The sequence below is a fragment of the Parus major genome, chromosome 24, assembly GCF_001522545.3.
Source record: "Parus major isolate Abel chromosome 24, Parus_major1.1, whole genome shotgun sequence".
Taxonomy (NCBI): domain Eukaryota; kingdom Metazoa; phylum Chordata; class Aves; order Passeriformes; family Paridae; genus Parus; species Parus major.
Window position 1 is genome coordinate 1,173,488 of NC_031792.1, and position 24,068 is coordinate 1,197,555.

The 24,068-nt window shown below is 48.1% G+C and overlaps 2 protein-coding genes across 4 annotated transcripts in view; one reads left to right on the forward strand and one right to left on the reverse strand.

Moving 5' to 3' along the window:
* Window positions 1-6,295, reverse strand: part of TMPRSS5 (transmembrane serine protease 5) — a 28,185-nt gene extending 21,890 nt beyond the window's left edge. Inside the window, exon 1 of the mRNA XM_033519656.1 lies at window positions 6,022-6,295. Within this exon, the coding sequence (XP_033375547.1) occupies window positions 6,022-6,295 (274 nt within the window). The remainder of the gene's footprint in view (window positions 1-6,021) is intronic.
* DRD2 (dopamine receptor D2) overlaps window positions 6,281-24,068 on the forward strand; it is a 25,776-nt gene continuing 7,988 nt past the window's right edge. For all 3 annotated transcript variants that reach the window (XM_015649544.3, XM_015649545.3, XM_015649546.3), the window contains exons 1-2: window positions 6,281-6,922; window positions 22,895-23,198. In XM_015649544.3, coding sequence (XP_015505030.1) covers window positions 22,926-23,198 — 273 coding nt within the window. In that variant the 5' untranslated portion in view covers window positions 6,281-6,922; window positions 22,895-22,925. The remainder of the gene's footprint in view (window positions 6,923-22,894; window positions 23,199-24,068) is intronic.

Consider the following 24,068-nt stretch of genomic DNA (forward strand, 5'->3'; position numbering starts at 1 on the left):
GAAGCCCAAAAACGCCCTTTGCAGCCCAAATTCATGGTGTGAACAGACAAATTCCATCAGAGAAACCCAGAAATTCCCTTTACAACCCATATTCAGGATGTGCACCAGACAAATTCCCTCAGAGAAGCCCAGAAATTCCCTTTACAACCCATATTCATGGTGTGAACAGACAAATTCCCTCAGAGAAGCCCAAAAAGGCCCTTTGCAGCCCAAATTCCCTGCAGCAGGCAGCTCGCAGTGGGATTTGCCGAAGGGCCCGAAAGCTCCGGAGTGATGAATTATTATTTGCAGTCGTCTGCTCAGAGCTTTGTCTCGCAGCCTCCCAGCAGCAGCCTGTGGCCCGTGGGTGGCTGTCCCTGGGGTTTTCACTAATCCCCAGCAAGTGCAGCTCTGCTTTCTCACGGAGAAGCCGCCTTTCCCTGGCTCTGAGCCTCCCCAGCTCCCGAAATTCCCACTCCCAGCCGGGTGTTTGGCTTCCCTCACGCTCTGGAGGATGTGTGTGTGTGTGTGAAGGGCCCATCTGTTCCCCTCCTCTCTGCTCTTTTCCATCTCATGGCAAAAGGGAGAATTCCAGCCCAGGATAGGGCTGGGGCTGGAATCTGGGCTTTGTGCTGCCCAAAAATCCAGCAATTAAATCCCCATCGTCACACCATCGTCTGTCCACTGTGTGGCCACTGCAGCAGCCCAGAATGATGTCAATAAGGGATTTTGAATGCTGTTAAAATGCCTTTTTTCACCCCAGAAAGGCAGGCAGGTTATTTAATGCAGATCCTTCTGAAGTCCCAGCATGAGAGAGGCACAAAATTCCCAGAGGGTTCTGGGTCCTAGAAAGGGCAGGATTCAGCTGTGGCTTGGGTGTTTGGCTGTGAGATGTGACAAGAGTGGCTTTGATCATCTATCAAAGCCTTGTCAGCCTCCCCCTGGGCCTCGGGGAGGAAAAATTGCAGCTGGAGCATTGATCAGCACCAGAGATCTGTCAGCACCAGCCTCAAAAACAAACAGAAAACTGATCTTACCTGCACAAGGTGTCACTGCCACCTCCCTCTGGGACCGGGCAGAGGGGCAGGACAAACTCTGCAGGGCTCTGGGGACTCTGTCCCCCAAAATATTCCTATTCCCTGTGAGCCAGAAGCACCCTGATGTCAGCGGGGGGCTGTTGCATCACGAGCAATCACAATTAAATCTAATTACACGTCTTCACTGGCTGCCGAGCTCTGCAAAAATAACAAGGAGGCAAGGAAAAAAAGAAAAACCACCTCAGGAAAAGCAGAAGAGAGGCTCTTGCAATCCAGGTGAATTTTTCCAAGCTGATTGCCAACACTCAAGGTTCCCAAGGGCCTTTGTTAGCAGAGAGAAAGCACCAGACAAAGAGATGGGGAGAACAGGAAGAGTCATCTCCTTCTGTCTTTTAAAGTAACCTAGTTAGGACCCCAAATTTGGGACACTCAGATGTTTAGGGGTCATCACAGCCTAACATTTCTTTGCTTCCATGGTGAGACACAGCTCTGACAACACCTGAGCAACCCCACGGGTGCTGGAACAGCGAGGAGCTGAATTAAGTTTAATCAGAATTAATAACCTGCGCTTGGCCAGGTGCTTTGAAATCCTCCTCCTCTTGTCCTTATCTGTCCTGCAAAATATTGCATTTGGGGAGACGAGCTGAGGGCGAGAAACAAAGGCCCTGCCACGGAATCCCTTTCAGCAGCACATCTTTTATCCTTGTGCACAACAAGGAAATGAAGGGAGTGTTTCAGCTTCCAAAAAGCTGCTGTGCCACCCTGGTGTGCACATCCCAACCCTTCAGCCACGGACAAACCCTCCCTGGATCTCTGCTCCCAGCCTGGGTTTGCTCTCCAGAGAGCTCAGCCAACGCTGCTAGAAACAGCCACAGCAAATTGTGTTCCACTGGAATATGCACAGAAAGCATTTCCCCAGTCAGATCCTGTGGGGATTGCACAGGCCAGTTTAGAGGATAAAAGCAATTGATTAAGAAGTATCAGATATGTGTCAACTCCACGCCCCTGACAATCCAAAGCTCTGACTTAAGGCTAAGACAGAGAAAAGGCCAAAATGTGCCCAGTGCTCCCCAGGAAAGCAGTGGCATGGGTAGGTCAGGTCCCTTTTCCAGCCCTCCCTCTCAGATTAGAACTTTCTGGTGATTGCTTTTGGGAAAAAACCAAGTATTTTGAGCCCACTTTTGACACTATTGATTCATGGGAGTAACAGCATCCTCCTGGCCCATCCTTGGGAATATGCAAGGAGAGGAGAATTCATTTCCTTGCCAGAGATATCAATACCCATCTTGGCTTCTGAAGAAATCTCACACCCAAGACTATTGATTTCCTGCACTTGAAATGAACTGGTTCAGTCAATTCCAGAGCTGTGTGAACAGTTTGGGCTTGGGATCAAACATCCTGGGAATGCAGCAAGTCTGGGGCACCAAAACCTCCTCGGGGTTGTTCCTCACCCAGGAACGGGGTGAAACACGATGCATTCCACAGCTGCCTGTCCCACAGCAGGGGAGAACACTCCCAGGACCTCTTTCTGCCACTCAGGGACCCGAAAATGGCAATTTTCTTATCTAAGGGGTCACGTTTCATTGGACTTTGCAGCACCCAAAGCACAAGCCATGCTCTCAGATCATCAGCTGCTGCTGCAGCCCCTGGTTCTCCCAGCTGATGAGTCAGTGGCTTCACTGAAAGCACAGCACAGATGATGGGACGGGCTCAAACCACATCTGTGTCCAGAGCCTGCATCTCCCAGGGCTGGATTTAACATCATGCAGTTCAAAGCCAGCCCCTGCCAGGCCCTGGCTGCTTCCAGGACTGAGGAGCTGCCACACCCTGCTGCAGGGCACAGGGACAGAACCATCCCACAGGGACAATCATCCCCCAGAAGCCACTTCTGACCAAAATTCCCCGAGCCTGTTCTGCTGAGCAAAGCAAAGGCTCCCTCCGCACTCCAAGTGCGCACAGGGGGCTGGCAGTGCCGCTTGTTTTGGCAGAAGAGATGAGAAAACTGCAGAGCATTCGAGTTCAGAAGGCTCATTATGACTAATCTGCCTTCCTGAGCTGCAGGTCTTTTATTCCAGAGTCAGATATAGGCCTGCCCTGGGAGGGAACATCTGCAAGGGATGCTAATTTAGATATTTGTAAGAAAGGTGGCACAACCTGCAGCCAGATGAGTCTGCAGTGCTGGGAGGGGAGCCCTGCACGAGGATCCAGCTCCAGCCTGGCTCTTTGCTGCTGCTGGAGAGCCAGACTGGGCCACAACTGGGCAAATGGGGCTTGCATTTTCACCCCTGAGTGGGATTTAGCATTTCAGATGTTAAATTTGGGGTGGGCTGTGGGTGCTGCAGGGAAAGGTTGAACGGCCTGGGCTTATTGTTGCATTTTCCTCACTCAGCTGCACAGCACTGACCCTTGAACTGAGGAGTCTGAAGGAGCTTTGGAGCATCTCCCATGAGTTAACAAGCACCCTGCTCCTGCAGTGAAACAGGGCGAGTTCTGCCCCGTCCTGAGCTAGTTTTTGTGGGTTTGTGAGGTTTTTCTCACTTTACATGATGGCTGAGCAACATTTAGGAGTGTGTGTGTGATGCACTTGTACCAATTAATCAGTGTTAAAGGGTTTGGGTGGGCATTGTTTATACAGGAGGAGGAACTGAGTGCAAACTGAAGTGGTTTGCTCTGAAAATCTTCCTCATTTTTGTGTTTATTGAATGTTGGTGCCAGAAAGAGACGGGCCTGACACAGAAAGCAACAAAGTTGTGCTAAACTTGCAGGGAAGTTCATTCTACAGCTCAGGACTGGCCCTTAAAAAGACTCTGCCTTACCCCAGAGGTGTCAGGGACTTTTCCTCTTCAGCATTTTTAGCCAACTGCTCCTCACATCAGAGAAATCAAATTGTCACTCAGCGCTCTCTGCAAAGCTTTCCACAGCAGCAGCCTGTGACAGAGCAGCAAAATAATGAAATATCTCATTGTCAGGGGCTGATATTCCACTGGCACTTCCCTTTCTCTGTGGTGTGGTGCAGTGCAGGAGGCACCTGATCCCCTTCCACTCCCTGTGCTGCTCGAAGTCTCCTGTTACAGGAGCAAAAGAAGAACACGTGGTAAGGAAATACAGGACATTCAGGATATTTGGCAATATTTGCCCCAGCAACAGCGCTCCACAAAGCAGAAAAACCCTGAAAAGAAAAGATTTTGCTCCTTATGAGGAGTTTGCACTCGTGGGTTTGAAGTTTCATTTTGTTTTGGCTTCGGGTTCAGGGCTGGTTTTCTTTTATCCATCAGTTTTTCTTGTTATTGAGCTTTATTTTCTCCCGTGATTCATCCGACTCCAGGGCATTTATTGAAATCCTTGATACAAAATGCAAGGGAAATGAATCTCACTTTAAACTTCCTGAGGACATCTCCATCACCTGATTAAAGTCTCCTGCAGTTTTTCCCAGCTCTTCCCATTACAGACTCAGAGACAAGGTGCATTTCTGGCCAAGGCAGATGTGATTTGTGGCACATCTCCCATCAGACCAGCCATTATTATAATCCACAGTTTTCCAGGGGAAAGAATAAATGCTTCTTTTCTTTAGTAGGACTGGAAAAAAAACCCAGACAGAGATGAGTTTTACAAGCAGTTAAATGCTGTAAATCAAAAGGCCGAGGCAGATGGCAAAGAGTCAGTGAGACTCAGAGCTCGTCCATTAACACCTCGCTCAGTTCACAGTTATTAAATTGCTCTTTTCCTGACTCACATTGCAGTTGATTTTCTTATGGATGGCTGGATGGAAAATATTCTTGTGATACAACTGGAAGCCCAAGGAGTCAAGGAGAGAACAGGTTCTTCTTGGCCTCAGAGAGAGAGAGAAAACATCTCAAAGAAATCTTGTCCATCCATTAAATAAATATATTTCTTTTGAGGCAAGCAAAGTGCTTTTGCTGTCCTGCTTTCCAGAAGAAATAATTGTTCTGTGATAAGCTCATTTGGCTCCCTTAGCATTGCAAAACTCACATAAATCGGATAAAAAGGAAATGATTGCAGCAAGACTTGGAAAGTTCAGGAGGATTCAGTTTGACTTTAGCAGTGAAGATGACTCAGAAAGTCAAGAGGAATTCAGGAATGCAACATCCCATCCAGAGAGGTTGAAAGCAGCACTTGAGATCCACTCTTTTGGAGAAAACCCCCCAGAAACTGAATTTCTTTAAAGCCTCGCTACAGAGATGGGCTTCACTCTGTTCTCTCCTTGTCTAGGGCTGCTTGGTAATGTGAAAAATGCATTGAGAGAAGGTTTTGAGCTTTTACTGGGGAAAAAAAAGAGGAGCTTTCTTAGGAAACACCCTTCAGATTAGGGACTGCTAATGCTCTGAAAGTGAGCTGGTGTTAGGGATATTAAACCATAAGAAGATATTAAAATATTGCAGCAGCAGCCACACTTTCAGGAAATGGTTTCTCTTGGTATTTGAATTGCAAAGAGATCTCTTTACCAGCACAGGGAGTGTTTAAACAAGGAGCACGGCTGAGAATTCCAGCCGGGATTTTTAGCAAATCCCCAGGACGTGCTGGGACTGGGAAGGATGCGGTGCCCTGTTCCCTCACACCGGAGGTTTACGAGCTGTTAACAGTGGCAAAAACACCTCCAGCTCCAGATTTCACACAGAAATCCCTGCTTTCCCTGCTGGCGGGCCACTCCATGCTTTCCCTGTCTTGCCAACAGCTTTGAACACGCAGGGACAGCGCAAATCTTGGAGCTCAGAGGGTGCCAGAGCTCCAGGAGCACGCGGAACATCCCTGGCAGAGCATTCCCGGGCCAGCATCCCTGACCGAGCATCCCTGACCGAACATCCCCTTAGAGCATCCCCTTAGAGCATCCCCTTAGAGCATCCCCTTAGAGCCTCCCCTTAGAGCATCGCTGACCGAGCATCCCCGGCCCAGCATCCCCATCAGAACATCCCTAACCGAGCATCCCTGACCGAGAATCCCCATCAGAGCATCCCTGACCGAGAATCCCCATCAGAGCATCCCTCACGGAGCACCCTCATCAGAGCATCCCTGACCGAGCATCCCCGGCCCAGCATCCCCACCAGAACACCCCCGGCGCTCAGCTGGGAGTGCCTGCGAGGGGCAGGGCAGCCCGCAGGGAAGGGCCGCTCCCCCCCGAGGGGTTCCTGGGGGTGGGAACCCATCTCGCTCCTCTCTCCGGGGCTGCGCTGGGAGCGGCTGAGCCCCGCCAGCCCCCCCGGCCCCGGCCCCGCGCTCCGCCCGGCGCTGTCCCGGTGCCGGGGCCGGTCCCGGTCCCGCATCCCCGGGGCTGGAGCCGCCCATCCCCGCCGGGGTGAGTCCGAGGGATTCGGGGGAGGAAACTTCGCCCCCTCCCCTCCTCTCCCCTCCCCGCAGCGGCAGCGGCAGCGGCGGGCGAGGCAGGGAGGGAAGCGCTGCGGGAATTGGCATCCCGCGGCCGGCCAAGGGAGCTGCGGTGGAAACAGGTTGTTGGGATCTGTCCGTGGGAGGAAGGGGCTGCTCTGCTCAGCCGCTAGCCAAGCCTGGGCGCCGGGAGATGGAGACGGAGCTGCTGGCTCGGCAGCCGGCGGTGTGCTGAAGGAGATGGACAGCGAATTGCGGCGGGGGAGCCTGGCCCCGGCATCGCCGCTTCCCGGGAGCCTCAGCCCCTTCCCGAGCTCCTGAAGTTCCAGTTCTGCCTCAGCCCGGGGTTAAGCACGGCAAGTTCCACCTGCGCCGCTCCCAGCAGGCAGGGGTCAGGCAGGTGATTTTCTTTCTTTTTGTTCCTCTGCTTGTGCGTGAATGCCGAATACCAAAAAGTCTGCCTGAAAGCCTGGGAGAGCTTGGGAAAAGCCACGGTGGAGAGTGTTTTGGATTTATTTGGAGCAAAGTACTCGCACCTCTGCTGGAGGGATTCGTATGGCTTGAAGGTAAGAGATTCGTGTTGTGCTTTTCTTCCAGAAATAGAAATGTTGTGAATATCCCGGTGAGGGAACACAGACGGCAGCGGCTGCTGTGATCACCGCTGCCTAGAGATGTAAATAAAGACAGCAGAAAAAGGAAAATATTTGTCATTACACCAAAAAGATCCATTAAGCTGTTCCCTTCCGCAAGAGAAGAGGTGAGAGCGGGTTTTCAAACTGAAATTCAGGCTGTCTCATTTCCCCATCTAAACCACTCACTGCAAAGCAACAAACAATTGTTATTGTATGCTAAAGAGGCATTTGGAGTTGCTAAGAGGCTCGGCTCATTTTTAGAAGTTTGATGTTTAACGTTGCTCTCACATAGACACAATGGAGAGAGAGTGACAGGGAGAAGTGGAGGAGGAGGATGTGTGGAGAGGATATAACGTAGGTACATTCCGGGTCCCCAAGGAGCTGGAAGATTGTTCAGTCAAATTATTTGAGGGAAAACACTCTTTTTATCTCTTACCACACTCCTTTTTTTACATCTGGTAAGTCAAAACTGGAATCCTTTCAGACTTAATGCTCAGCACCAGTGTTGGTGTAGAACAATCTTCCCCAGTGGAGAACAGGGGATCTGTCACTCTTTCCCGAAGAACCCCTGGAAGGAAACCTCTCAGAAATTCTTCTCTGAATGCTGCAAGCAGATTTTATGTGAGGTTTACAGTCACCTTCATCTCAATTTTATTTTTTTTCCCTTTTTCCCCCCAAGTTCTAAGCTCCCTCCAGCTTTTTGAAACCGGTGGAAAGTGTGGCTTTAGGGCAGGGGATCAAACACCAGGGTGCTGCTGGGTCCTGCTCAGTGCTGGAGTATTTTTGGTCCAAGTTGTTGTTTCTACACAAGATAACACATCCCCACTTGGTAATTCTCACGTCTCTCTCTCTCATCCCGACTTTCCCACATGCCAGGCATGGAACTGCAGAGTTCCCAGCAAGCGGAACATGAATCACTGCTCCTCGAGTGGAGCTGCGAGTTGAAAAGAAAAACAGCTTGGGTTGTTTTATAAATAACCAGGGTTATAATACAGCTGGTCAGATAGGTTACACATGCAAAACAGCGTGGGCTGGCTTTCCTACGTGTTCAGGGTTTCGTGGAATTATTGTTCTTTACATGCACAGTTTTATTAAGGACTCACAACCCTGGTTTTTTATCTCTTTTGAAGTAATTTCTTATAGTAATCTAGAGAAAACCCAGCCTCTTGGTAATATTTCTGACTCCATCAAGTAAAGACTGTTGTAGTTGTTATTCCCCCCACCTTTGACTTCTTTTCCATGCTGCAGAAATTCTGCTACATTCAAGCTTTCCTTCCTCATTTCTGAACAGAGTTTTGTAAAAGAATTTTCTACTGATTTATGAACCACTGTGTAAAATCTGCTGTGCTTTCCACATTTCCACCTAACTTCCATGGGCACACACACACTGTGTGTGGAAAACAGGTTCACTGTCACACTGGAAAGGAAAATGTGCAAGTTTTAGGCTTTAGAGAGAAGCCTGTGACCCCACAAAAGCAGGGGAGCAGGCAGTGTGGGTATATTTTAGGTGACACAGGCTCCTAAAGAGCTCCTTCCCTGTGACATTTTGCTCCCCTGTCACTGTCCCCCTGCAGGAAAGGCTTGGGCAGGGTTTGGATGGGATGAGCCACAGAGTCAGTCCCCTGTGCCCATCCCGACGCTGCTCCCACATCCCAAATCACCCTGAGCTGAGCGGGATCCACGCTGAGCCTGCCTGGCCGTGGCCATCCATTGTTTTGTCCCCACAGCAGGGTCAGGAGGGGCACAGAGGGACCCTGTGTGCAGGACACGGGGTGTGCTGAGAGCCAGCCCTGCCTGCAGCACGCTGGGCTCTGCCCATGGATGTGCCTGGAATTTCCCCCTCGCCCTGCCCCGCCTGCCCCAGAGGAGCTGGGAAGGGACAAACCTGCTGGGAAAAGCCGCTGGAAAACCTCACTCTGCATCTCTGCAGCTCAGAGCAGGGAGCACCCGTGACAGAGCTGGTCCCCCGGTGTGGCACAGGCCTGGCACAGAAAGTGCCATTCCCTGGGTGTTCTCCTCCTCAAACCCATCCTGAGCTCTGAATCAGCAGCTCCCCACCCTCCCATCCTCTGGTGACTCCTTGGAGCTCAAGTCAAGCTGCTGGAGCCAGGGAATGTCCTGAGCTGGGAGGGACCCACGAGAACCATCCTGTAACAATTACCAGACACGCTTCCTCTAAAACAACAGCCACAAAATCCCCTTTGAAAAACTCCCATCTCCACGGGTTTGTAGCTCTCAGTCATGAGCAGGATGGATTTGGCTCACGCTCCTCACAATCCTTTCAGGATAACTCGTTTTCAATTTCACCCTCTGTGCACAAATTCCTTGTGAACACGGAGGAAATCTGGGACTCAATTTTGGATTTCACATGCCCAGAGCTGATATTCCAGTGCCAGGAGGTGCAGGACAGTGAGCACATCCACACTGAGCTGTAGAGCCTCCTGCCACAGGATGTCTGGGTGCAGAACATCCCCAGATTCCGTGGACACTGAGGAATTGCAATTCCAAGGGGAAGAAGTCCACAGATTGTTAATAAATGCACAGAAACCAGGCTGGCACAGCAAACAGTTGGGTGATGGGGGAGTGTTTGCAGAAACATCATAAACATTGCTCCATTCTCACACTCCTGCCCAGGCAAAGGCAAAATTGGATAAAAAGATCCCAGACTGGTGGAACTTTGGCCTCCCAGGGTTATTTTTTAAGGCTACAAAAGAAAATACAGTGGGATGAAGGTTAAAATGTATTAAGGCTTGGAATGTAGGTTTGGAAAGCTTTCTCTGGGATCAAACTCGGCTGTCTTTTACAAATAAAAAACTTCCAGTGACTCCAGAGGAGCAGGGAGACTGAGCCGTGAGTGCCAGGGTGCTGCCAGCGAGATCCTTTGGGGAAGGGGGAGGCAATTGTTTAAGTCCTGTCAGATGCATCATCCCTTGTGCTGTTACAAAACCAACCTATATTCAATCTGAAGTGATTGCTAATAACTATTAACTCCTCTCCCAATTGTTCCGCTTCAATCATGTTTTCTCTCGCTGTCCTTCACCTGGGTATTTTTAGCATTGTAATTTATTTTTTTTTTGAAGATGTGACTATGTGTTCAGTTGCTGCTTCTCTGTACATCCCTCCCAATTATCCTGGTGGGTATTTTTCTCACAACCCCCCAGAATGGGTTTATTTCTGGTTTACTCTTCCCTGTTGGTTTCCATGTGGTTATGTGGGAGGCTGCACTTTCTTTATCAAAGCAGAGAGCCATGATTAGTCCATTCAGAAAATGTAAATGCAGCCTTATGTGTTCTGGAGCGCTGGGGAGAGGGAGAGACTGCAAGGAGCAATAAAAGCTGTGATAACAGAGCACAGCACCGAGCCCTGCAGGGCTGCCCCAGCTCGGGGATGGCCACACTTCACATTTCACAGGAGATAAATAAACCCACTGAGCTGCCTGGGGAAAGGTAATTGTGGAGTAACCTGAAGGAGAGCAACCCTCTGCAGCCTGGGCAGGGCATCCTCCTGCATCCTTTCTCTCTCATTTATCCCAGATTTCTCTGTAGGCTCGGCTGTTCCGGTGTGAGGTGTCCCAGGGTCTGCAGGCACTGATAAATACACACATAAATACAAATATTTGATTCTGCTCACTGCCCCAGGTTGCCAACTGCCAGCGCTGGGGATGGATCAGCAAAATCAACAGCACTGAGAGTGCTGTGTGCAATCTGCAGCTCCAGGGAGAGGAATGAACCCTTCAGCAGCAGCTCAGGTTTTCCAATCAGCTCCCCTGAACGCTGCAGCTGACACTCTCCAGCAGAGAACTTCGAGCTATTACCTAAAATATGGCACCTTGCAAATGACTTGTCTAAACTCCATCCTATTTTGACATCTCAGGCAATCTGGAGCTTCAGTAAATTAAGATTCTCTGCAACAAGCACTCTCTGACCTCCAGCCCCTTTGTATCTGTTTATTTCAAGCTTTTGCAAATTTGTATGACAGCTGAGAAAAATGTGATTATCTCTGGGATTGCTGGAGTCTGGAATTAGCTGTCCAACATTTGATCTGTTTTCTCTGAGCACCTTTTGGTTCCAGCCTTATCTCCACCCTCAGAACCCACCCCAGAGAGGGGACAGGACACCTCCAGCCTCCTGCTCTCCTTGAGAGACGTCCCCACACAGATTTGGGAGGTGAATTTTAGTCACCTCGGTTTGAAAAGCCACAATTATAAAGAACTTGCTAATTTAAAGGCCCTCAAAAATAGAAACACCCCCCCACATTCACATACATATTGTTGAACAGGAAGAATCACTCATGTCCCGGTACATGAATCATTCATCACCACCATGAGGTTATGGATGCTCTAAAAATGTGTTTGTGGGTACTAAAATGGTGATTATAATAAATACTACAGGAATATTTCAGCCCACCATGTCCAGACGTGTGTAAAGCTCCTTATTTGCACTTTGATGGCAAAACTGTAGGAATTAGAGGGTTTTCTTTATTTCACTAGCGAGGGAGTCAAAAAGTCAACATCAGAATTTCCATGTGAGTGGAGTCCTGTATCTTGGTTTATTTTCATTTGTAAATCAGGCTGTGATCCATGACTGGGGCCTGTGCTGTGGAACTGGGGGTTATTAAAGCACGGCAGCTACTATTATAAAGCATTACCATTATTATTATTGTTATTATTATTGTGAAATGGCACATAAGGTTCCAGTGGGATTCAGGTTTCTGCTGATCTTTCCTCTCTAGAAAACCAGGCTGAGAGAGGAGCCTTTTCCTCAAATTTAGCAACTGGATGCAGAGCAGGATTTAGTATTTGCAGGGATAGCACGGAGGGAGCTGCTGGGGACAGAGCTGCCAGCTCAGGGGGATCCCTGGCTCTGGATTTATTTCCAGACTGAAGACAAGGGCTGAGAGTAAACTCCAGCCCGTTTGTCACACACAGCTCCCACCCACACGGATTTCCATCCATGAATAACTCCAGGGCTCCCTCCCTGCCTGCTAAAGGCTGCTGGGCATTGCTGGCCTGCCTGTTCCCGAGCCTGGATCTTTGGGAGTGGGTCAATATTTTGGGAATTGTGGTGCAGGGATGGACCCAGGGCACGGCTGGGGGATGAAACCTCAGCAGGGACCTGCTCCAGGCACACAAAACCTGTCCCAGGCCTGGCCCCTCGTGTCCCAACAGCCCTGGGGTTTTACAGCAAAAAATCCAGAGGAAAAAGGATTCTGAGAATGCCAGCGAGAGCTCAGGTGGCACAAACGCTTTTGGAGCAAGATCTGAGGAAACTGGGCAGATTTTCCTGTCCTTGTTGCCAAACAAATTGTGCACGTAGAGCAAATGTGGTGGGATGAGGCAGCACTTTTAAAATCATCTTATTTTGGTACCTGAGCTCTGGCTCTGGAGAGCTGAAAGGGCCAGGGCTGGCTGAGAACTCCTCGGCCTAAAATGAAGTCAAGATTCTTTGGGGCTACACTTTGCAATTGAATTTTTACCATTGAATTTCTGATTCAGGAGGCCTCAGAATCACAACCATCAAAATTTAGTTTAAGAGGCATTGTTTGTAGAGACAATAAGCACACTTTAGTAAAAAGAATGAAAAAAAAAATGCAATTACTAAAGAGAGAGTTCAATAACTTGCACATGTCCGTCAGCTTTCAGCTTTCCTGTAAAAAAATATTATTCCAAGGCATCTTTAATGTGTCAGGTGGGACAAGACAGTGATCACTAAGAGTGGGTCTGATTCCTGACACCATGGGAAATCCAAAATCACAGCAACAACAGCAAGCCCTGATTACAGAGCAAATCACATCACTGATTTCTTGGGGATATTTTCCTGGAGAAAACCACAAGCAGCGGAGCCTGAGCACGTAAAAGAGAATATTTATTTCAGGATGACCAGGACCAGGGCCTGCAGGAGACTTTTCTTGGCCTTCTGTGCCTGTTTCACCTTTGGCAAGTTGGGCACCTGTCTTCAGATCATGATTTTAGCCTCCGCACCCCGTGATTTTTATTGCTGATGAATTAAACAGCCCTGGGTTTAGTCCTGCCTGATCTGCCACAATAACTCGTAGCCAGCACCTTAATTAAAAACATTACAGCTCCTTGTGACGCTTCATTGGAAAGAAAATCTGCTCCCTACCGAGCAGGGGGGAATATTCATGGCTTTCTGGAGCCCTGCTAATGACTTTGTGGATTAAAGGACAATGGAAATCATATGGAATTCACTGTCCCAGTCACTGGATTTAGGAATTGGGTTCATAATGGATGGAGTGTGCACTTCCCAGCAGGCTGGAAATTCTGCTGACTGTGAAAAAGCCAAATAAAATTTAGGAGAGCAGCAGCTGAGTGTGTGCAGCGATGCCAGGGCTGGGACAGAGCGAGAGAAAATTCCTCAAATCAGCCAAAAAATGGAGCACTGAAGGTTCCATTTTTTTTTTCCCCTGGCTGGGGATTTGTCAGTGATGCCACCAGCAAGTTTTGTGGAATATGGGAAGAAAATATTTGTCTTTCCAAGTTTGTTTTTTGGGGTTTTTTTTGGGCAGGATCAGCCCAAAACCATGAACTGAGCAAAGGATCCTCTGTCAAGATGTTGGAGACATGGAAAGTCCAATCTTTTGCCTGAATTTTAATGAAGTTCAGTGAAAACAAGAGAAAACCTTAAACCACTTTTGTAACAGTTTGGCCCAGGCATGGGCAAAATAGCCACGATTTCACCTGGAAAACGTCCGTGATTTCACCTGGAAAATAGTCATAATTTCTCCTGGAAAACATCCATGATTTCACATGGAAAATATCCATGATTTCACCTTGAAATAGTCATTATTTCACCTGGAAAATAGCCATGATTTCACCTGGAAAATGGCCATGATTTCACCTGGAAAACATCCATGATATCACATGGAAAACATCCATGATTTCACATGGAAAACATCCATGATTTCACATGGAAAATAGTCATAATTTCTCCTGGAAAATATCCAGGATTTCACATGGAAAATAGCCATGATTTCACCTGGAAAATATCCATGATTTCACATGGAAAATACACACAGTTTCACCTAGAAAATAGCCATGATTTCACCTTGAAATAGTCATTATTTCACCTGGAAAATATCCATGATTTTACCTGGAAAACGTCCATGATTTCATATGAAAAATAGCCACGATTTCACCTGGAAAATATCCATGATTTCACCTGGAAAATATCTATGATTTCACCTGGAAGACATCCATGATTTCACATGGAAAAGAGTCATAATTTCTCCTGGAAAATATCCAGGATTTCACATTGAAAATACCCATGATTTCACCTTGAAGATAGCCATGATTTCACCTAGAAAATAGCCATGATTTCACCTTGAAATAGTCATTATTTCACCTGGAAAATATCCATGATTTTACCTGGAAAATAGCCATGATTTCGCATGGAGAGTAGACACAATTTCACCTAGAAAATAGCCATGATTTCTCCTTGACATAGTCATGATTTCACCTGGAAAACATCCATGATTTCACCTGGAAAACATGGTACCACACGTGATGGAAGCAAAATCCTTCCACCACCACAATTCACTAAACGTGAGCGAATTTAAAATGTTGTGTGGGGCTCCCCTGCTCTTGGGAAGTTTCACTGACCAATTCCAAAGGCCAGGCAGGGAAAAACATTCCCCAAAATGCAGAGAAAAACCCACAGGGCTGAGCATCATCAGCTCAGTGCCAGGGGGCAAGAATATTTCTGAGAATGTGAGGTTTTGTGGCACAAGAAGGAGAAGGAAAAAGAGAATTTGTGGCTCTGTGGGTGGGGCCAGCTGAACAGAGAGGGGACACGATGATGCAGGGTGCAAAGCCAGGGCGGGGAGGAATTAAATATTGCAGATACAAAAGGTAATGAAGCGTTCTGTGCATCTGGGAGCCGCTCAGGAAGGTCAGAGCGAGGAGGTCAGGCAAGCACTTGTCACAGAGAGGCCCCAGGAGCTGCAGGATTCTCCAGGATAACAGATGCTGATTTCCAGAGCTGCTGATCCAGCACAATTCCTGCATGGCTCGGTGCCCACGCTGGGGCAGCAGCTGGAAAAGGATGAATCCAGAACGAGAGGTGGCTTCTCCTCCTCTCCTTTTGCCTGCAAGGCTGGCAGAGGTCAGGATTTGAATAGCTGAGCTGGTTTAGCCCAGGGATTAAATGATTAAAGATCATTAGGATTTGAAATTTGAGGAGAACTGGATCGAGGAATACTCGGAGCCTTCTCGCCTTCCCTCTGAGACTGGAGCCTGGCTCTGTTCCTTCGCCACGAGGGACAGCACAATAATTGATTAAGTGTTTTCTTGGAGTTTTAAATGCAGGGAAGCAGCACTGGGAGCAAGGGGGAGTCGGGTCAGCGCTGTGCTGATTGACACATCCTCATCAAAGCTGCTCAAAGAGACCCTGGCAAACCCCAGCCCTGGATGGTTTGGGGCAAACTCCCACAAATGTGAGGAAAAGAGGGGGAAGGGAAAGGGGAAGAAAAGAGCTCTGGAACTCGCTGCTTTTGGCAAACATTTTTGCAAACAAGCTCAGGGGGAGGAGTGGAAAGAGCAGATGTTCATCGAGTGCTCGGTGACACAAGTGGAGGGCAAATATTTGATGGCTTCAATCTGAATTATTATTATTTACTTTTAATAAAGTGTGGCTGAAGGACTCAAGAGCTACAGTATCCCTGTGCCAGGTGCTGCATAAACATGGGAAGCCTGGCTGGAGGGGAAGCAAAAAGGGTTTGTTCATCCCAGGAATTAACACAACCTATTTCTGCAATTAAATTGTTTTACATTTCAAATGCCAAGCACCAAAATGTGAACATTAGACAGACAAAAACAAATAATGCAAAAAAAAAAAAAATCCTTAAATATTTGCCACGTTTTATCCAGCACTTAAAAGTAAACATTGTGTTCAAATTTCAGCCACTTCTGTACATAACTAAGGGGGGTGGGAAGTGAAGAGATTCAACCTTTCCAATTCCTCAGAAATGATACAATTGGCTGTGTGAGTGATTAAGGGTTATTTGCAGACATTGGTGGATGATCTCAAACACAGCACAGATTCTAAAGGAATACAGATCACCAGCATTCATGAAGCTGGGAATTTATTAGATTAGTCAGAGGCGCAGATCTCGTCAGAGAGATTTGGCATTAGGCTACAGATAAAGGAATTATGAGGAGAAAAAAAGGGCTTTTGTAGAGAACAGGATGTTGGGTCTATAGTAATGCAATATTTAATAAGAACCAATATCTTCCAGGCTGAAGAGCTGCCTCTGACAGAGACCATCCCTATGTGAGAGCCCAGGGAAGGAATAAATCCTTCCCCTTTAGCCACTGAATAACAAGTTGTGCCCAGTATTTCTGGCTGTGTCCAAAGCTGAAAGCACAGAGTCAGAAATGATTTTTAAAAAGCCTTCTCTGCCCATCCTCTCCACCCAGCTGAGGAGGGCTCAAGTGGGCTGCATCTGGAGCAGCTCCAGCTCAAAAAACTCATCTGCCAAATGTTGCAGAGATCAAAGCTCGCCCTGCACCCACAGATTGTTAAAGAAAGGAGGAAGGCGAGGCTCTGCTCCAGCAGGAGCCAAACCTCTCCCGAATTCCGGGTGGGCAGGGGCAGCGCTGGGCTTTTCTGGGGTGAGATTGCTGCTGGGGGGAATTATTTATACCCCAAACTGGTCCCAAAATGATTATTGATGACAAAAACCCAGAACCAAACGACACAAACCAATCCACTCCGACCTCTCCTCTCTGAAGTTCCTGGGTTTGAATCCTTAACAGGCTGGAGTGAGAAAATGTTCAAACTGGAAGATTTCTGATAAAACTGTATTTGGTTGCAAGTCTTGAATGAAGACAAGGCCTTAATCTTTAATGTTAGAGATTCCTTTAGAAATGGAATCTGCTTTTTATTAGCACAAGGACAGGTCAAAGGAAGCTACAGGAGCATCCCTCCCCCTCTAGGGAAGACTTCACCAAATTCCTCCTTTCCATGAGGACTTGCTAAGGAGCCTGGAGGGATTTTCAGAGGGCCTGAAAGCAGCAGGCAGTGAATTCCCAGAGAAATTCAGCCTCAGGACATCCTTGTGCAGAGGGTCCAGCCTGATGAGGGCAGGAGCACAGTCCTGCTCCATCACAGGGATGAAGGACAAACACTCTGGGAAAAAAAATCTTCTTCCTTTTCCTTCCTGCAACGCAAATTCAAACTCAGGCAAAAATTCCAAAGGGAAGGAGGGATGATTGAAGGAGCAACAGCACAAATGGAGAACTGAGAAATCCGCCTTAAAACCAGGGCTCAGCCTTGAAATTGTGGAGTCACAAGGCACTGGGATTGTCCTGCCACCCTCCCCCAGAGCCAGGAGAGCCTGCCTGCATTCCAGAGGAGCTGAGGCTCCGGAGGGTCTCTGCTGCTTGGGAGGGGGTGAATCACAGCCTGGAATTGGTGCAGGGAGCTCTGAGCAATGCCATTGTCAGGCAGGGAAGTGCTGGGAACAGAAAATATCGTGGCATCAGCAAGAACAGCTCGGGTGGGTGAGTCAGAGGCCGCGGTGGCAGCGGGAGTTGTCATCCACAGAGCCCTGCTGAACAAAAACTGGAGCAAAAACTGGGATCAGCTGCTCGGGGGGCACGTGTGAGCACTTTCTAGCTAGAGCATCCAATTAGATATTATGCAAAACCAGGAGTGTTTCTGAATCAGAAGTGAGCAATAGCTGCAATTAATGCACCTTTGATATCTTGGATAGCAAAGGATCAGGGAATGGGGAGCTGGGAGGAAGGCAGAGCAGGAAGATTTTCAGGAGGTTTTTGGAAGGAGCTGATGGCAGAACTGTTGGTTTGGTAGATATGAGGTTTGCAGTGCTGAAATTAGAATTCAGCCCCCTAAAATCCACGGCCTGGCCAGGATTTTTGTCTCTAATTCTGTGGGCGCAGAGGTGTCCAAACCTCCTGCTCGTGCAAGCTGGGGACCAGAGAGGAGTGTGGAGAGCGGAGCTGTGCCTCCCCCAGCCCCTGCTCACAGAGCTCAGGTGTAATTACTGCCAGGCCCTCTGTCACGGCTGTCACCTCCCCTGTCACCTCCCCTGTCACCTCCCCGTCACCTCCCCTGTCACCTCCCCTGCATCTGCACCAAGGACTCGGTGCCCGGGGGAGTCGCGTTTATTTAAAGCCACCAGGACGGTGCTGGGTGATTTCTGTGCCAGCTGCTCCTGCAGGAGCCCAGGGCAGGGGATGGGGCTTTTCAGCAGCATCAGCAGCGCTCTCAGGTCAAGGCAGGATTTACAGAATTTCCCTCATTCCTGGCCTTTTCTCCTCAGTGCCTGCAGCTCCACACCTTCCTTGCTCTCCAGGGAACCACCACCAGGAATCCACAGCAATTCTGGGCTTGTGTGCAAGGCAAAAAACAAACAAAAATAGTGAAACTACTCCAGAAGATGCTTTATCTCCACCCTGAGCAGGGAAACAGAGCAGCTCCTCAAACACATTTCTCCCTTCCCTTTCCCTTTCTTCCCTTTCTACTCCAAAGACATGGTGTTATTTCCTTCGAGTGGAATGTCTTTGTGGCATTCTCAGCGGAGCCCAGCAAACATCTTGAGGACAGAAAGGATGTCAGTTTGACAGCTTCCCATGGCCCATTGATCGCAGAACTCCAGAGGAGAGTGACAATGTTCAGGGAGGCGGTGTTCTGTGCAAATTCCACTGAGACACTGATTGCAAAGCCTTTGGAGAGGACCTGTCTGAGCAGCCTCAGATGCTGATGGGAACCCCTGGGCAGCAGCAATTAGCAGGAAATATCAATCTGGCAACATCTGCAGGCAAAATCCCTCGGGGCCAGCAGGGAGAGGCTGTTCTGAGGCTGCTCTGGGACATCTCCCTCGGGGATGCTGCCACCGCTGGCTTTGGCTGCTGTTTCCCTGTTGGGTGCACGATTTTGGGTGTCTGGAGTCCAGAGGAAAGCTTGGGCCCTGAAAGCTCACCCTGAACTGCAGATTTCATCTGAAATGACGGGGGTTCCATGCAGAAGCAAAGGCTGGCTGAAGTTTTGACCCCAAATCCGTAGCAGGCAGGTGCTGACGCTCCTCAGGATCAGCCCCACCAGGGTTTTATCCCTGGGAGTGTTTGCAAACAGAGGAAAAATCAAAAGGAGAGTCACAGCTTTGCTGTTTCTGAGAGGAAAAAGGTTTCAGATCCTGCCAGAGGGTTTGGTTGGGTTGTGAACATCCCACACTTGCCAGGGAGATCTCTTGTTTGCCACAAGTAATTACAAGATCCATCACGAGGAGCAGGAGAAATCCTGGCACGGCAAACAAACATTTTCCAGGTTGTTCTCTGGAAAAGAGCAAGGACTGACAGCAGAGGAGGGCAAAGCTCTGGCCCTGCCCTCCAAACTCTGTCCTGGCTGCCTTCTCCCTGGGAATTCCAGCAGATTCCCTCCTGTTGTGATATAAACAGATGGCACTCCTCATTTTTTTAAGCAGAAAAGCTGAATCTTTATTGTATAGCTTATATTTTTATAGGAATTTCAGAAGGTGTTGTGTTAAATCCAATTGGCCAATAGTTTTTTTGCTACTTAATTCATTGGTAGGAAAATGTTTGTGTGTGTTAAGACTTTACTTTGGTGTTTACATTTTTTGGGGGGGATTCTTATGGGAGAGACTTTTTGTTTTCCCAGGTGTGAATGGTTTTCTTTCTAGAACAGATTGTTGTGTTAACTGATTTTTACTTTCATGATTCTTTTACAGGAGAACATACAAGCTTGCTGCTAGCTTAGCTTGGGTTTAAACTCTATTTTATAAGGCTTTTTTAGGGGGGTAAGGTATTCCTTATATATAACACCCTGCAGCTGCTGGAAAATTGCTTCCAGCCAGGTTTTGAGGGGGATGAGAGGAGGATGAGCAGCAGGATGATGCTGCTGCACTGCTGCCATCAAACTCCAGGCTGCAACCTTGCAGCCCTGTCCTGCCCTTGACCCTGCGGCAAATCCAGATCTGGATTAGCTCAGCCACCCTGAATCTGTGGGGACTCTGCTGGGAATTAGGGTGGCTTTGCTGCCCTTAATTCACAAGGGAATTTGCTCCTTTTTGGACTCTTTCTCCCTCAGACTTTCCCCTCTGTACAGGAATTTTCCCAAGGCCAGAGCCAGGTGTTCTTTGTGCCTTTTCCCTGTGTTTTTGATCCCTTCCCTCTCCTTTTTCCCCAGGAAAATGCAGCTCTGGGAAAAGCCTAGAGAAAAGCCCTCCCTTTTCCAGCTGCCTCTTTAAGTGCTTCTTTCTTCTCTGCTGAGGAACTGTCAGCACTAAAATCAAAATTGCTCCTCAAAGCAGGGCTGAGACTCACAAAACACCTTAATGGCCACCAAAAATGCTTCCAAATGATGCCAGCTCTGGGGCTGGAGAAAAGAAGGTTGTTTTTAGGATTGAAAACTCAAACTTTGCGAAGTTGGGAACCAACAGAGTTGTCTGTGTAATTGTAGGATGTGTCCTGGATACAGCCTTTAATTGGGTGATCACACAGTTTTAATTTCTAGGTTTTGGTGTTTAGTTTTCCCTGTTTCATCTAAAATATTTGGAATTTTTCTTCTGTTTCATTTTCCCAAATTAAATATTTTTTTGTTTAAATAGAAACATCAAATCTTTTTGTTTGTACAACATTAAACATTAACTTTTAACTTTCTTTTTAAAGACAAAAATGATTACTGTGAAAATAGTTCCATTTAAAGGGGAAAAAAAAAAACCAACTCTTGAAGAAGATAGAGAAGGAAATGAAAGCATATTTTGATTACTTTATCCAGGGATTTTTTACACCCTCCCTAAACACCGTGGAGTAAATTCCTGATGAATGGACACAAGAGATGAGCTATAAATGGCTCCTCCAACGCCAGCAGGGAGCTGGAACAGCCCTGAAAAGGCTGGAATTGCTGAGCCCATCTCCCTGTCTGTGGCCTTTCCTTCTTAAAACCAATTTTATTCCTGCAGTCAGAGCTCAGGAAAAACCAGCACAGGCCCAAGGGGCTGATCCTGCCCGTCCCAAACCCTTCCATCCCTTTTACACCTCAAAGCCACTTCTCCATCTCCCTGCCTTTTTTTATTTTTCTTTTTTTGGTGTCCCACCCTGCATTTTCTGCATGGTTCTGCCTCCTCGAGATAGTTTTGCATTATGAAAGGGCAACAGGAGAAGAGAAAAAACTGTTGCTGTATTTAGCATTGATTTTTTCCCCTTCACTCTGAGTCACAGAAGCTAACATTTAATTAATTTCTGACACTTTGACAGCTCCTAAGAAGACATTTGTAGAGCTATCAAGTGCTGCTGATAGCACTGTCAGACAGACACTTTTTGAATTATCAGCTATTAAGGACCCATATGCAACAAATTTCCAAGGATTATTATCCAAATTGTTCTCTGAATGAGAAAAGCACACAAAAGCTCAGTGAAACATAAAGAAACCATTGTTCCCAGGTGAATTTGATATTTGCAAATGTTTTGCTATTTTGATCACTTACTGGGTTTAATAAATCGAAGTCACTTTGTCTTTTATTAAGGAAACTAAGTGGTCCTGGTTTGGGGTGTCAGGTTTTCCAGTCACTGTGGTTTTTGTGGAGATGCAGCTTGGGAAACGTGGAATATTTGATCCTGGGAAGTGCTGAGCAGGGAATGAGGCCACAGAAACATGGAATTGTTTAGGTGGGAAAAGCCCAGCCCCAGGTCCACATCCACAGGTTTTCGGGCACTTGCAGGGATGGTGACACCACCACTGCCCTGGGCAGGCTGTTCCAACCCTTTCCAACCCTTTCCATGGGTTTGTTTTCCCCTAAAAACCAACATAAACCTCTCTTGGCACAGCTTGAGGCATTTTATGCAAGGCTGAGGAGTTCCCAGTCGGGTGTTGGCACTTCCAGCCCAACCTGCACCACTGTGGAGAGGTGAGGGATGATTTATAAACAGCTCAGATTGCTTCTGCTGGGTGGAAATCCCTTCTCTAGGCATGACTCAGGTGTGGTGTGGGGCTGTCCATGGTTACAGCCCTGCAGCCAGAGCAGGAGCTGAGTTTTCCTCCCCACACAGAGATTTTGAACTCTGAATTTCAAGCTGATGACACACAAACCTCTGTCCCAGCAGCCAAATTCCTTCAGGATGTTGTGACAGCACAGAGAGACAGAAAAAGTCCAAAGTCCACTCACAGTGGGTAAAACAAACACCAAAGCTTCCATAGGTTTGAGGGAACTCCACAGAAATCCCATCATTTTTCATATTTTGCCTCTTCAGGAGTGCACAGCACGTGGCCATCACCCAGGGAATGGTGGGGGTGACACGATTTTCCAAGGAAAACCAGGAAAAGCATGTTCCCAGTGGCAGGAGCTGCTGAGGGCTGGGGTGACAGCAGTGCTGTCCCCACCGTGTCCCCCTTCGCTGTCACCTCGCTGGGGCAATGGCAGAGGCAGCACAGCCCAGCCCTGACTGCAAAGCTGCTGCTGTCAACTTCCATCATTGTCACTGTTCAGGTCTTGGGCTTTAAAATTTATTTATTCTGCTGCTGGAGGAAAAAAAAAATAAAAATAAAGGAAAGACAAAAGGAAAAAAAGAAAAGGAATAGAGCCCCAAGCCCCATGAAGCACATGGCAAATAAACAAAGTGGGTGATGGCCCTGAGCTGTGCACACCTCACAGGGAGCTGGGAAAGTCAGGGGAGAGAACACCCCAGGCACTCTGCCTGACCCACCTGTAACACAGAGTAACTACACAGGAATCTGGGGGTGAGCTGGAGATAAAAACCAACTCCTGGAACCCTCACCTGGCTCAGTTCTGCATCCCATTTCCAGCCAAACATTTCACCCAGGGCAGGGAGAACAGGGCTCCAGGCAGCAGAAACCTGACTTCATTTTCCATTTTTATTTCCCACGGGCCTCTCCAACACCCCTGTGCCAGGGTGGAGCTGGCAGCTGGCACTCAGACCCCCATGGATCCCCTCAACCTCTCGTGGTACGACGGGGACAGGAACTGGAGCAGGGCCCTGAACGCGTCGGACGCGGCGCAGAAGCCGCACTACAACTACTACGCCGTGCTGCTCGCCATCCTCATCTTCATCATCGTCTTTGGCAACGTCCTGGTGTGCATGGCAGTGTCCAGGGAGAGAGCCCTGCAGACCACCACCAACTACCTGATCGTCAGCCTGGCCGTGGCTGACCTGCTGGTGGCCACGCTCTGCATGCCCTGGGTGGTTTACCTGGAGGTAAGGGCTCACAGCTCCCCTGGAAATCAGCTCCTGCAATTCCTCCTCAATTCCCCCTGAAGTCTTTCTCATGCCCTAAATGCAGGGGGTTTTGTCTTCCCTGAAGTGCAGGTTTTTTTCATTCCTGAAATTGCATTTTTTCTTTTTTTCCCCTTCCTGAAATTGTAGCTTTTTCATTCCCGAAATTGCCATTTTTCTCCAGGAGATGGATGTGAGAGCAGGTAGCTTGAAACCCCACTGCTGCTCAGAGGACTAAATGGCAGCCCAATTGCACCAGAAATTCGGGGTCAAGAGGGAAAGGACCCCAATTTTGTGTTCAAAACTCCACCATGGGTATCACACTGAAACCACATCCAATCTGTGGAGCGAAAGGGACCCACGAGGATCATTAAATCCAGCAATCAAAGCAAAATAAAAATAGCAATCAAGGCTTTGTTTCTGAAGCAGGATGTGGAATCCGCAGCTTTTATGTCACAATATAGGGGAGAAGATAATTTTTCACACCTCAGCCTTGGGCACAAAACCATCCTGAATTTCCAGTTCATTTCCAGGCCCCGACTTAAGGGAGGGAATGACAACAGAGAGGGGAGAGCAGGGCAAGGAGCCATCGTCAGTCAGCCCATTAAATCCTGATGCCAAGCAAAACAAACGCACTGACGTGACACAACGCTAATTATCACTCGAGTTAATGATTGTTTTCATGGCGCTGGAGAAGGTTCAGCCCCACGCCTCTGCTGAGGGTCATTAACACGGCCACAGGCTGGGGGGAGAGCAGTGCCTCTTCTCTTCTCTTCTCTTCTCTTCTCTTCTCTTCTCTTCTCTTCTCTTCTCTTCTCTTCTCTTCTCTTCTCTTCTCTTCTCTTCTCTTCT